Consider the following 12,230-nt stretch of genomic DNA (forward strand, 5'->3'; position numbering starts at 1 on the left):
CCTCACTCTCTCAGTCTCCGCGTAACATTCTGCTGACTCTCCTCACTCTCTCAGTCTCTGAGTAACATTCTGCTGACTCTCCTCACTCTCTCAGTCTCCGAGTAACATTCTGCAGACTCTCCTCACTGTCTTAATCTCTAAGTAACATTCTGCAGACTTGGCTCAGTCTCTGAAGAGTCTCCATGTTTTTTCTATCTATGAGTAACATTCTACAAACTCTCCTCAGTCTCTCAGTCTCAGAGTAACAATCTGCAGACTCTGCTCAGCCCAATCTCTGAGTAACATTCTGCAGACTCTTGTCACTCTTTCAGTCTCTGAGTAACATTCTGCAGACTCTCCTCATTTTCTCAATCAGAGTAACATTCTGCAAACTGTCCTCAGCCCCTCACACTCTGAGTGACATTCTGCAGACTCCCCTCACTCTCTCAGTCTCTGAGTAACAATCTGGTCTCTGTTCGTTGTCCGATTAACAATCTGCAGCCTCTGCTCATTCCCGACTCTGCTTTACTGTAAATATAAAAACCCTTCCCATTAGTTTAAATGACAGACTGCACTCCCTGCCGTCCTGTCGAAGGCATCTATTCCAGAGGGACATGTTCACAGTTTGCAGCCCAGCTACAGCCTGTTTGTTTGGGATTCTGAAGGAACCCTCCTCCCCACAGTCTGCCGGAGACTCAGTCCGGGGGGGTGTGTGGGGCTGGTGGGAGGTGAAGGTACATGTCCAGCTCTCGCCCCAGTCCCAGCGGACACGGTGCGCGGAGTCCGCACATCCCCGGCAAAGTGCAGTTTCCTTTAAGACAAATTCCTTTTTGCGTAGCGGCTCTGACGTGCGACATTTCATCAGAGACTGGGAGAGATATAAATCCCACACCGAGAGGGAGCAGAGCCAAAGGAGGGAGGTGCAGCCAGCCCGTCCGGAGCCCAGAGTCCCGAGCCCAGAGTCCAGTGCCCAGTGTCCCGAGCCCAGAGTCCAGTGCCCAGTGTCCCGAGCCCAGACCCCAGTGCCCAGTGTCCCGAGCCCAGACCCCAGACCCCAGTGCCCAGTGTCCCGAGCCCAGACCCCAGTGCCCAGTGTCCCGAGCCCAGACCCCAGTGCCCAGTGCCCAGTGTCCCGAGCCCAGACCCCAGTGCCCAGTGCCCAGTGTCCCGAGCCCAGACCCCAGTGCCCAGTGTCCCGAGCCCAGACCCCAGTACCCAGTGCCCAGTGTCCCGAGCCCAGTGCCCAGACCGCAGTGCCCAGTGTCCCGAGCCCAGTGCCCAGTGTCCCGAGCCCAGTGCCCAGTGTCCCGAGCCCAGTGCCCAGTGTCCCGAGCCCAGAGCCCAGACCCCAGTGCCCAGTGCCCCGAGCCCAGTGCCCAGTGTCCCGAGCCCAGTGCCCAGTGTCCCGAGCCCAGACCCCAGTGCCCAGTGCCCAGTGTCCCGAGCCCAGTGCCCAGTGTCCCGAGCCCAGAGCCCAGAGCCCAGACCCCAGTGCCCAGTGTCCCGAGCCCAGTGCCCAGATCCCAGTGCCCAGTGCCCAGTGTCCCGAGCCCAGTGCCCAGTGTCCCGAGCCCAGTGCCCGGTACTCCGAGCCCGGCTCTCGGCTTCTCTCCCACTCCCGGGCGGACAAGCTGCAAAGTTTGAAGCAACTCCGCAAGTTTTGCTGCAGGTTACCGAGTGGGCGGGATCTTCATCTGGGTCTGTCCGGTGAGAATGGGGCTGATCGTGGAGGAGAGAGGCAGAGTGAGCCCGAGGGTTAAGTGTCATGAGTCGACCTTCAATAACATCAAGGTGAGGGGCTGAGTGTGGTCATAAATGGTTTGATAATTATATCACCGAATGTTCACTCTCACTCAGTGTGACCCGGAGTTTCTAAACGTGAAATATTTCAGCAGAGCTATTTTTAAATATAAAAGTGTGAACAAATGATTGGAAAGTGCGAACAAATGTTTGTGAGCCGACATTGGCGTTAAATGTGAACTGGATGCTGACAGGTGCAGAGATAGTGAGTGCCTCAGCTCTGAAGTGCAACATCTGGAAAACCCTTCTTATTCGCTATGATTTGCAGTTCGCAAAAAAAAAGAGGAACATTTACAAAGCAAAGTTTCCTGATTTCCACAGGGGGGTTGATTCCAGCCAGTTCATCAGTTGACGACAATCCCATTAACTAATATTCATCCACCAGAACCGCTTCAGGACACTTTAGTTGCACCTGGCCTCATTTTTAGCAACAGTTAATCCTCAAGATTTGAATATGTTGTGAAAGTTGGGAGATTGTTCCTGAACTGCATAATACTTTGTGTGGTGACAGAATTCCCTGACCACCTATTTCCTTCTTCCTTTGCAGCTCTTTGTCCTCTGTCATGGAATATTGCAGCTTGCCCAGCTCCTGTACAGTGCCTACTTTAAAAGCAGCATCACCACCATCGAGAAACGATTTGGGCTCTCCAGCTTCTCCTCGGGCTTTATGTCCAGCTTGCACGAGGTACACTAGCAGAAGTGAGCCACAGTTTAACTGGGGACAGGCACTGGTCCAGTGAGAGTTTAACTCAGGACAGGCACTGGTCCCGTGGGAGTTTAACTCAGGATAGGCAATGGTCCTGTGGGAGTTTAACTTGGGACAGGCACTGGTCCTATGGGAGTTTAACTCGGGACAGGCACTGGTCCTGTGGGAGTTTAACTCGAGACAGGTACTGGTCCTGTGGGAGTTTAACCCGGGACTGGCACTGGTCCTGTGGGAGTTTAACTCAGGACAGGCACTGGCCCTGTGGGAGTTTAACTCAGGATAGGCACTGGTCCTGTGGGAGTTTAACTCGAGACGGGTACTGGTCCTGTGGGAGTTTAACTCAGGACAGGCACTGGCCCTGTGGGAGTTTAACTCAGGACAGGCACTGGTCCTGTGGGAGTTTAACTCGAGACAGGTACTGGTCCTGTGGGAGTTTAACTCAGAATAGGCACTGGTCCTGTGGGAGTTTAACTCAGGACAGGCAATGGTCCTGTGGGAGTTTAACTTGGGACAGGCACTGGTCCTATGGGAGTTTAACTCGGGACTGGCACTGGTCCTGTGGGAGTTTAACTCAGGACAGGCACTGGCCCTGTGGGAGTTTAACTCAGGACAGGCACTGGTCCTGTGGGAGTTTAACTCGAGACAGGTACTGGTCCTGTGGGAGTTTAACTCAGGATAGGCACTGGTCCTGTGGGAGTTTAATTCAGGATAGGCACTGGTCCTGTGGGAGTTTAACTCAGGATAGGCACTTGTCCTGTGGGAGTTTAACTCAGGATAGGCACTGGTCCTATGGGAGTTTAACTCAGGATAGGCACTGGTCCTGTGGGAGTTTAATTCAGGATAGGCACTGGTCCTGTGGGAGTTTAACTCAGGATAGGCACTGGTCCTGTGGGAGTTTAACTCAGGATAGGCACTGGTCCTGTGGGAGTTTAACTCAGGATAGGCACTGGTCCTGTGGGAGTTTAACTCAGGATAGGCACTGGTCCTGTGGGAGTTTAATTCAGGATAGGCACTGGTCCTGTGGGAGTTTAACTCAGGATAGGCACTGGTCCTGTGGGAGTTTAATTCAGGATAGGCAATGGTCCTGTCAGTCACTCACGAGATCTGTTTTAAAAGAGATGTAATAATGTGTTATTGCATCTCTACCCCAGAGGGCTGTGAATGCTCAGTCATTGAATATATTCAAGGCTGAGATTGATAGATTTTTGGACTCTTGGGGAATCAAGGGAAATGGGGATCGGGTTGGAAAGTGGAGTTGAGGTCGAAGATCAGCCATGATCTGATTAAATGGTGGAGCTCGAGGGGCTGTATGGATGACTCCTGCTCCTATTTCTTATGTTCTTATTGCATTTTGATCTTCTTACCTTTCCCCAAGTTTTCTCCACTGGTACTGAACACCTTGTACCTCAAGTTGCCATTCATCGTATGTAAGCCCAGACAGACAGTCAGTGTTGGTGAGCTATTTGACCACTGGATCATCACACTGAGTCCAATTCCGAATTCCCCTCTCATCCACATGTGAGCACCTTCCAGCGGGAGTCAATGGATGGTGATCAGAGTGAGAAGCAGAGCTGGGGTTTTCCTGCCCCCCCAACACAGGGGCACTGAAACCAAGTGCACAGGGATAGTATGATCGACAGTGAGTTGTACAAAGTGGCTTACCGATGATCCTGGGCAGTGATGGCAGTGTTAGGTAGTGTTTAAAGCACCAAGCCAGGAATGGGGACCAGGTTTTGGAACATTCCTCCTGATTCACCTTTGGGAAGAACATGATATCTTGAACAGGGCTCTATGTAATTTTATGTAATTCTGTTTTCTATAATGTCTGGACCTATAATAAAATCAAAATACTGCTGATGCTGGAAATCTGAAATAAAAACAGAAAATGCTGGAGAGGCTCAGCAAGTGAGGCAGAATCTGTGGAGGGAGAAACAGAGTTAATGTTTCAGGTCAACGACCTTTCATCAGAACTGGGAGATGTTAAAAAGTTAAAATTTTTGGCAACCAAAGGTATTAAGGGATATGGGCCAAAGGCAGGTATATGGAGTTAGATCACAGATCAAATGGCGGAGCAGGCACAAGGGGCTGAATGGCCTACTCCTGTTCCTATGTTCCTATGTTCCTAAGTACAGAGCCAGGGAAAGGGGAGGAGGAAAGGGAGGGGAGGAAAGAACAAAAGGGAAGGTCTGTGATAGGGTGGAGGGCAGGAGTGATTAAATGACAGAAGGGATGATGGTGCAAGGCAAGGAGGGTGGGAATGGGACAGGTAAAGAAACAAAAGATGGGTCTAGAGGAGCTGTAAATGGTAACAGCAGAACCATTACCAGCACCTGCTGTCTGAGAAAACGGGAGCAGTGGTTATGATCTGAAGTTATTGAAATCAGTGTTGAGTCCGGAAGGTTGTAAAATGCCTGAACAAAAGATGAGGTGCTGTTCCTCGAGCTTCCGTTGAGCTTCATTGGAACAGTGTAAGGGGCCGAGGACAGAGAGTCAGAGTGGGAGTGGGACGGGGAATTAAAATGGCAAGTGACCGGCAGGTCAGGGTCATGCTGGAGGATTGGAGGACTGCTAATGTTGTACCATTCTTTAAAAAGGGAGTGAGGGATAGACTGAGTAATTACGGGCCAGTCAGTCTAACCACGATGGTGGGCAAATTATTGGAATCAATTTTGAGAGACAGTATTAATCGTCATTTAGAAAGTCACGGATTAATCAAGGACAGTCAGCATGGATTTGTTAAGGGAAGGTCGTGTCTGACCAACTTGATTGAAATTTTTGAGGCGGTAACAAGGAGGGTTGATGAGGATAGTGCATTTGATGTAGTCGACGTGGATTTTAGCAAGGCTTTTGACAAGGTCCCACATGGCAGACTGGTCAAAAAAGTACAAGCCCATGGGATCCAAGGGAAAGTGGCAAATTGGATCCAAAATTGGCTCAGTGGCAGGAAGCAAAGGGTAATGGTCGACAGGTGTTTTTGTGACTGGAAGACTGTTTCCAGTGGGGTTCCACAGGGCTCAGTACTAGGTCCCTTGCTTTTTGTGATATAAATTAATGATTTAGACTTAAATGTAGGGGGCATGATTAAGAAGTTTGCAGATGATACAAAAATTAGCCGTGTGGTTGATAGTGAGGAGGAAAGCTGTAGACTGTCGGAACTCCACTTATGCAGGAAACTCTCCCTGCTCCATCTCTCCCTGCTCCATCTCTCCCTGCTCCATCTCTCCCTGCTCCATCTCTCCCTGCTCCATCTCTCCCTGCTCCATCTCTCCCTGCTCCATCTCTCCCTGCTCCATCTCCCCCTGCTCCATCTCCCCCTGCTCCATCTCTCCCTGCTCCATCTCGCCCTGCTCCATCTCTCCCTGCTCCATCTCTCCCTGCTCCATCTCTCCCTGCTCCATCGTTCCCTGCTCCATCGTTCCCTGCTCCATCTCTCCCTGCTCCATCTCTCCCTGCTCCATCTCTCCCTGCTCCATCTCTCCCTGCTCCATCTCTCCCTGCTCCATCTCTCCCTGCTCCATCGCTCCCTGTTCCATCTCTCCCTGTTCCATCTCTCCCTGTTCCATCTCTCCCTGTTCCATCTCTCCCTGTTCCTTCTCTCCCTGTTCCTTCTCTCCCTGTTCCTTCTCTCCCTGTTCCATCTCGGTCTGTTCCATCTCTCCCTGCTCCATCGCTCCCTGCTCCATCTCTCCCTGCTCCATCTCTCCCTGCTCCATCTCTCCCTGCTCCATCGCTCCCTGCTCCATCTCTCCCTGCTCCATCTCTCCCTGCTCCATCTCTCCCTGTTCCATTGTGTCCGCGCCGGCTGAGAAACGAGCCACCCAGCCTAATCCCACTTTCCCACATTTGGTCCGTAGCCCTGCAGCTCACAGCTCTTCAGGTGCACATCCAGGGATTTTTTTAAATGAGTTGAGGGTTTCTGCCTCTACCACCCTCTCAGACAGTGAGTTCCAGACCCCCACCACCCTCTGGGTGAAATTTTTTTTTCCTAATTTCCACTCTAATCCTTCTACCAATTACTTTAAATCTATGTTCCCTGGTCACTGACCCCTCTGCTAAGGGAAATAGGTCCTTCCTATCCACTCTATCTAGTCCCGTCATAATTTTATACACTTCAATTAAATCTCCCCTCAGCCTCCTCTGTTCCAAGGAAAACAACCCCAGTCTATCCAATCTTTCCTCATAGTTAAAATTCTCCAGTCCTGGCAACATCCTCATAAATCTCCTCTGCACCCGCTCTGGTGCAATTACATCTTTCCTGTAAAGTGGTGACCAGAACTGTACACAGTACTCAAGCTGTGGCCTAACCAGTGTTTTATACAGTTTAAGCATAACATCCCTGCTTTTATATTCTATGCCTTGGCTAATAAAGGAAAGTATTCCATATGCCTTCTTAACCACCTTACCTACCTGTCCTGCTACCTTCAGGGATCTGTGGACATGCATTCCAAGGTCCCTCACTTCCTCTGCACCAATTAGTAACCTCACATTTATTGTGTGCTCCCTTGCCTTGTTTGCTCTCCCCAAATGCATTACCTCACACTTCTCCGGATTGAATTCCATTTGCCACTTATCTGCCCATCTGACCAGTCCATTGATATCTTCCTGCAGTCTACAGCTTTCCTCCTCACTATCAACCACACAGCCAATTTTGTATCATCTGCAAACTCCTTAATCATATCCCCTACGTTCAAGTTCAAATCATTAATATATACCACAAAAAGCAAGGGACCTAATACTGAGCCCTGCGGAACCCCACTGGAAACAGCCTTCCAGTCACAAAAACACCCGTCGATTATTACCCTTTGCTTCCATGTTCCATCTCTCCCCGGTCCATCTCTCCCCGGTCCATCTCTCCCCGGTCCATCTCTCCCCGGTCCATCTCTCCCCGGTCCATCTCTCCCCGGTCCATCTCTCCCCGGTCCATCTCTCCCCGGTCCATCTCTCCCCGGTCCATCTCTCCCCGGTCCATCTCTCCCCGGTCCATCTCTCCCCGGTCCATCTCTCCCCGGTCCATCTCTCCCTGTTCAGTCTTGGGGATATTTCCCACCCACTGCCAGTCTGGGTGTTAGAATCAAGCAGGGCTAATTGCTTTTCACTAACTCCCTGTTATTGTAAATTAAACAGATAGCTGTTTCAATGAGTCTTTAAAAGGTATTTGTGCCCAAGCTGGAATATCAGGTGTTGCTCTGAGGGAAGGGAGGCAGTCCACCGTATTGAGCTCTGAAAGAAATCTCTGAAAGAATGGATCTTTAAAGGTATTGTTGGTATTTACTAGACACTGGTAATAATGTCCTCATTGAGGTATTAAGATGACCATTTGGATGGATAATGACGAGACTAGCAATTGAACAAATGAGAAAGAAACCCCTGCTTAACTGTGTGTAAAATCACCCTTAGTGTCGCATGATTCAGAAGCTTGTGCAAGTGGATGGGAGAAGTTCTTAGGATGTTTATTTCTACATTAAAGGCACTTTATAAATGTTCCCACGCACTATGCTAAACACAATTTGGAACAATATCCTCATGTATAACATGTCAATAATGTGCTCTGACCCAAAAATATTTCACAATGGCAGCATTTTGTAAGTGGAAAGAACAGGCCAAAGCAGAGCCCTCCCATCATGAGCCCTCCAGTCTAATCCCACTTTCCAGCACTTGTTCCATCGCCCTGTAGGTTACGGCACTTCAAGTGCACATCCAAGTACTTTTTAAATGAGTTGAGGGTTTCTGCCTCTACCACTCTTTCAGGCAGTGAGTTCCAGACCCCCACCATCCTCACTTCACCTCTAATCCTTCTACCAATCACTTTAAATCTGTGCCCCCTGGTTGTTGACCTGCCTGCTAAGGGAAATAGGTCCTCCCTATCCACTCTATCTAGGCCTCTCATAATTTTATATACCTCAATTAAATCTCCCCTCAGCCTCCTCTGTTCCAAAGAAAACAACCCCAGCCTATCCAATCTTTCCTCAGCTAAAATTCTCCAGTCCTGGCAACATCCTCATAAATCTCCTCCGTACCCTCTCTAGTGCAATTACATCCTTCCTATAATGTGGTGACCATAACTGCACACAGTACTCAAGCTGTGGCCTAACTAGTGTTTTATACAGTTCAAGCATAACCTCCCTGCTTTTATATTCGATGCCTCAGCTAATAAAGGAAAGCATTCCATATGCCTTCTTAACCACCTTACCTATCTGTCCTGCTACCTTCAGGGATCTGTGGACATGCACTCCAAGGTCCCTCTGTTCCTCTACACCTCTCAGTATCCTCCCATTTATTGTGTATTCCCTTGCCTTGTTTGCCCTCCCCAGATGCATTACCTCACACTTCTCCAGATTGAACTCCATTTGCCACTTTTCTGCCCATCTGACCAGTCCTTTGATATCTTCCTGCAGTCTACAGCTTTCCTCCTTACAATCAACCACACGGCCAATTTTTGTATCACGTACAAATTTCTTAATCACGCCCCCTACATTTAAGTACAAATCATGAATATATATCACAAAAAGCAAGGGACCTGGTACTGAGCTCTGTGGAACCCCACTGGAAACAGCCTTCCAGTCACAAAAACACCTGTCGACCATTACCCTTTGCTTCCTGCCACTGAGCCAATTTCGGATCCAACTTGCCACTTTCCCTTGGATCCCATGGGCTTGTATTTTTTTGACCAGTCTGCCATGTGGGACCTAGTCAAAAGCCTTGCTAAAATCCATGTAGACCACATCAAATGCACTATCCTCATTGACCTTCCTTGTTACCTCTTCAAAAAATTCAATCAAGTTGGTCAGACATGACCTTCCCTTAACAAATCCATCCTGACTGTCCTTGATTAACCTGTGCCTTTCTAAATGACGATTTATCGTGTCCCTCAGAATTAATTCCAATAATTTCCCCACCACCGAGGTTAGACTGACCGGCCTGTAATTACTCAGTCTCTCCCTCGCTCCCTTTTTAAAGAATGGTACAGCGTTAGCAGTCCTCCAATCCTCCGGCACCATGCCTGTAGCCAGGGAGGATTGGAAAATGACGGTCAGAGCCTCCGCTATTTCCTCCTTTGTTTCTTTTAACAGCCTGGGATACATTTCATCCGGACCTGGTGATTTATCTACTTTCAAAGATGCTAATCCCCTTAATACTTCCTCTCTCACTATATTTATCCCATCCAATATTTCACACTCCTCCTCCTTAACTACAATGTCTGCATCGTCCCTCTCTTTTGTGAAGACAGACGCAAAGTATTCATTAAGAACCTTCACACTTCACACTTCTCTGCATTAAATCTCATCTGCCTTGTATCTGCCCATTTCACCAGTCTGTCTATGTCCTCCTGAAGTCTATTACTATCCTCCAGATTGTTTACTGCATTTCTGAGTTTCGTTTCATCTGCAGACTTTGAAATTGTGCCATGTATACCCAAGTTCAGGTCATTAATATATATCAAAAAGAGCAGTGGTCCTAATACTGACCCCCGGGGAACACCACTGTATACTTCTCTCCAGTCTGAAAAACAACTGTTCACCACCACTCTCTGCTTACTGTCCCTCAGCCAATTTTGTATCCCCACTACCACTGTCCTTTTAATCTTTAATTTTGCTAACAAGTCTATTATGTGATACTTTCTCAAACACCTGTCCAAATATACATCAACTGCACTACCCTCATTAACCCTCTCAAAGCTGTCGATCCACACCCAGTATCAGACCGTGACCATTACTCATTGAGAGTAGGTGGGCTATTCGACTGGGCAACTCACACAGTCCGATCCTGCTTTCACCCGATGGACACAATGCTGACATGGGGCACTAGATTCCACAGGCACCAGGAACACTGGGCTGATTTTTCCCTCCTTCCTTCACTAACACAGAAGTCCTGAAGACAAATTGCAGCCTCCCTTTCACTGCCATCCTGACAATAGCTAACTTGGCATGGAGATCATATATGGTATTCACATGATGTGACAGTTGGCTTTGTTAGCAGAAGAATTTCTCTTGTTTTAATTTCACTGATAAAAACTTGGCAAAATATGGAAAAATATTTTGGTCTTTCTGTTCTTGTTCTTATTCCCTGTGCTGACCCAGCCTCCCTCTCTCTGGTCCAAGTGTCAAACTACTGATTGCTTTCACTTCCCACCAACTGGTCTTGATCACCAGCAAATGCTCGGTGCATTTTGTTTTTTTCATCCCTCCCCCGGGGAGACTCTGCACGCGTTCGGCCTCTCCCTGCCAAGCATAGATTAAATCATGAGCTCAGAACAAATCGTCTTCACAACTTGGGCCATCAAATGTCAGTCTTCTGATGTGAAGTCCCAAAGAATCTACAGTTTGAAAAATAATAACATTGACCAGCTGTTGCAGACTAGTTCTCATAGACTAGTTCTCATAAACTAGTTCTCATAAACTAGTCATCGTAGACTAGCTGTCGTAGACTAACTGTTGTAGACTAGCTGTCGCAGACTAGTTCTCGTAAACTAGCTGTCGTAGAGTAGTTCTCGTGGTCTAGCTGTCGCAGACTATTTCTTATAGACTAGCTGTCATAGACGAGCAGTCGTATACTAATTCTCATAGACTGGCTGTCATAGACTCGCAGTCGTAGACTAATTCTCATAGACTGGCTGTCATAGACGAGCAGTCGTAGACTAATTCTCATAGACTGGCTGTCATAGACGAGCAGTCGTAGACTAATTCTCATAGACTGGCTGTCATAGACTAGCAGTCGTAGACTAATTCTCATACACTGGCTGTCAGAGACTAGCAGTCGTAGACTAATTCTCATAGACTGGCTGTCATAGACGAGCAGTCGTAGACTAATTCTCATAGACTGGCTGTCATAGACGAGCAGTCGTAGACTAATTCTCATAGACTGGCTGTCATAGACTAGCAGTCGTAGACTAATTCTCATAGACTGGCTGTCATAGACTAGCAGTCGTAGACTAATTCTCATAGACTGGCTGTCATAGACTAGCAGTCGTAGACTAATTCTCATAGACTGGCTGTCATAGACGAGCAGTCGTAGACTAATTCTCATAGACTGGCTGTTGTCGACGAGCAGTCGTAGACTAATTCTCATAGACTGGCTGTCATAGACGAGCAGTCGTAGACTAATTCTCATAGACTGGCTGTCATAGACGAGCAGTCGTAGACTAATTCTCATAGACTGGCTGTCATAGACTAGCAGGCACAGACTAATTCTCATAGACTGGCTGTCATAGACGAGCAGTCGTAGACTAATTCTCATAGACTGGCTGTCATAGACTAGCAGTCGTAGACTAATTCTCATACACTGGCTGTCATAGACGAGCAGTCGTAGACTAATTCTCATAGACTGGCTGTCATAGACGAGCAGTCGTAGACTAATTCTCATAGACTGGCTGTCATAGACTAGCAGTCGTAGACTAATTCTCATACACTGGCTGTCATAGACTAGCAGTCGTAGACTAATTCTCATAGACTGGCTGTCATAGACGAGCAGTCGTAGACTAATTCTCATAGACTGGCTGTCATAGACGAGCAGTCGTAGACTAATTCTCATAGACTGGCTGTCATAGACTAGCAGTCGTAGACTAATTCTCATAGACTGGCTGTCATAGACTAGCAGTCGTAGACTAATTCTCATAGACTGGCTGTCATAGACGAGCAGTCGTAGACTAATTCTCATAGACTGGCTGTTGTCGACGAGCAGTCGTAGACTAATTCTCATAGACTGGCTGTCATAGACGAGCAGTCGTAGACTAATTCTCATAGACTGG

General features: G+C 48.1%; 1 protein-coding gene across 1 annotated transcript in view; it reads left to right on the forward strand.

Moving 5' to 3' along the window:
• The first annotated feature begins 876 nt into the window (after window positions 1-876).
• The window catches only part of LOC137331699 (solute carrier organic anion transporter family member 2A1-like), a 323,160-nt gene continuing 311,806 nt past the window's right edge, over window positions 877-12,230 (forward strand). Inside the window, exons 1-2 of the mRNA XM_067995691.1 lie at window positions 877-1,770; window positions 2,327-2,464. Coding sequence (XP_067851792.1) covers window positions 1,693-1,770; window positions 2,327-2,464 — 216 coding nt within the window. The 5' untranslated portion in view covers window positions 877-1,692. The remainder of the gene's footprint in view (window positions 1,771-2,326; window positions 2,465-12,230) is intronic.

This window comes from Heptranchias perlo, chromosome 13, assembly GCF_035084215.1.
Source record: "Heptranchias perlo isolate sHepPer1 chromosome 13, sHepPer1.hap1, whole genome shotgun sequence".
NCBI classification, from domain to species: Eukaryota; Metazoa; Chordata; class Chondrichthyes; order Hexanchiformes; family Hexanchidae; genus Heptranchias; species Heptranchias perlo.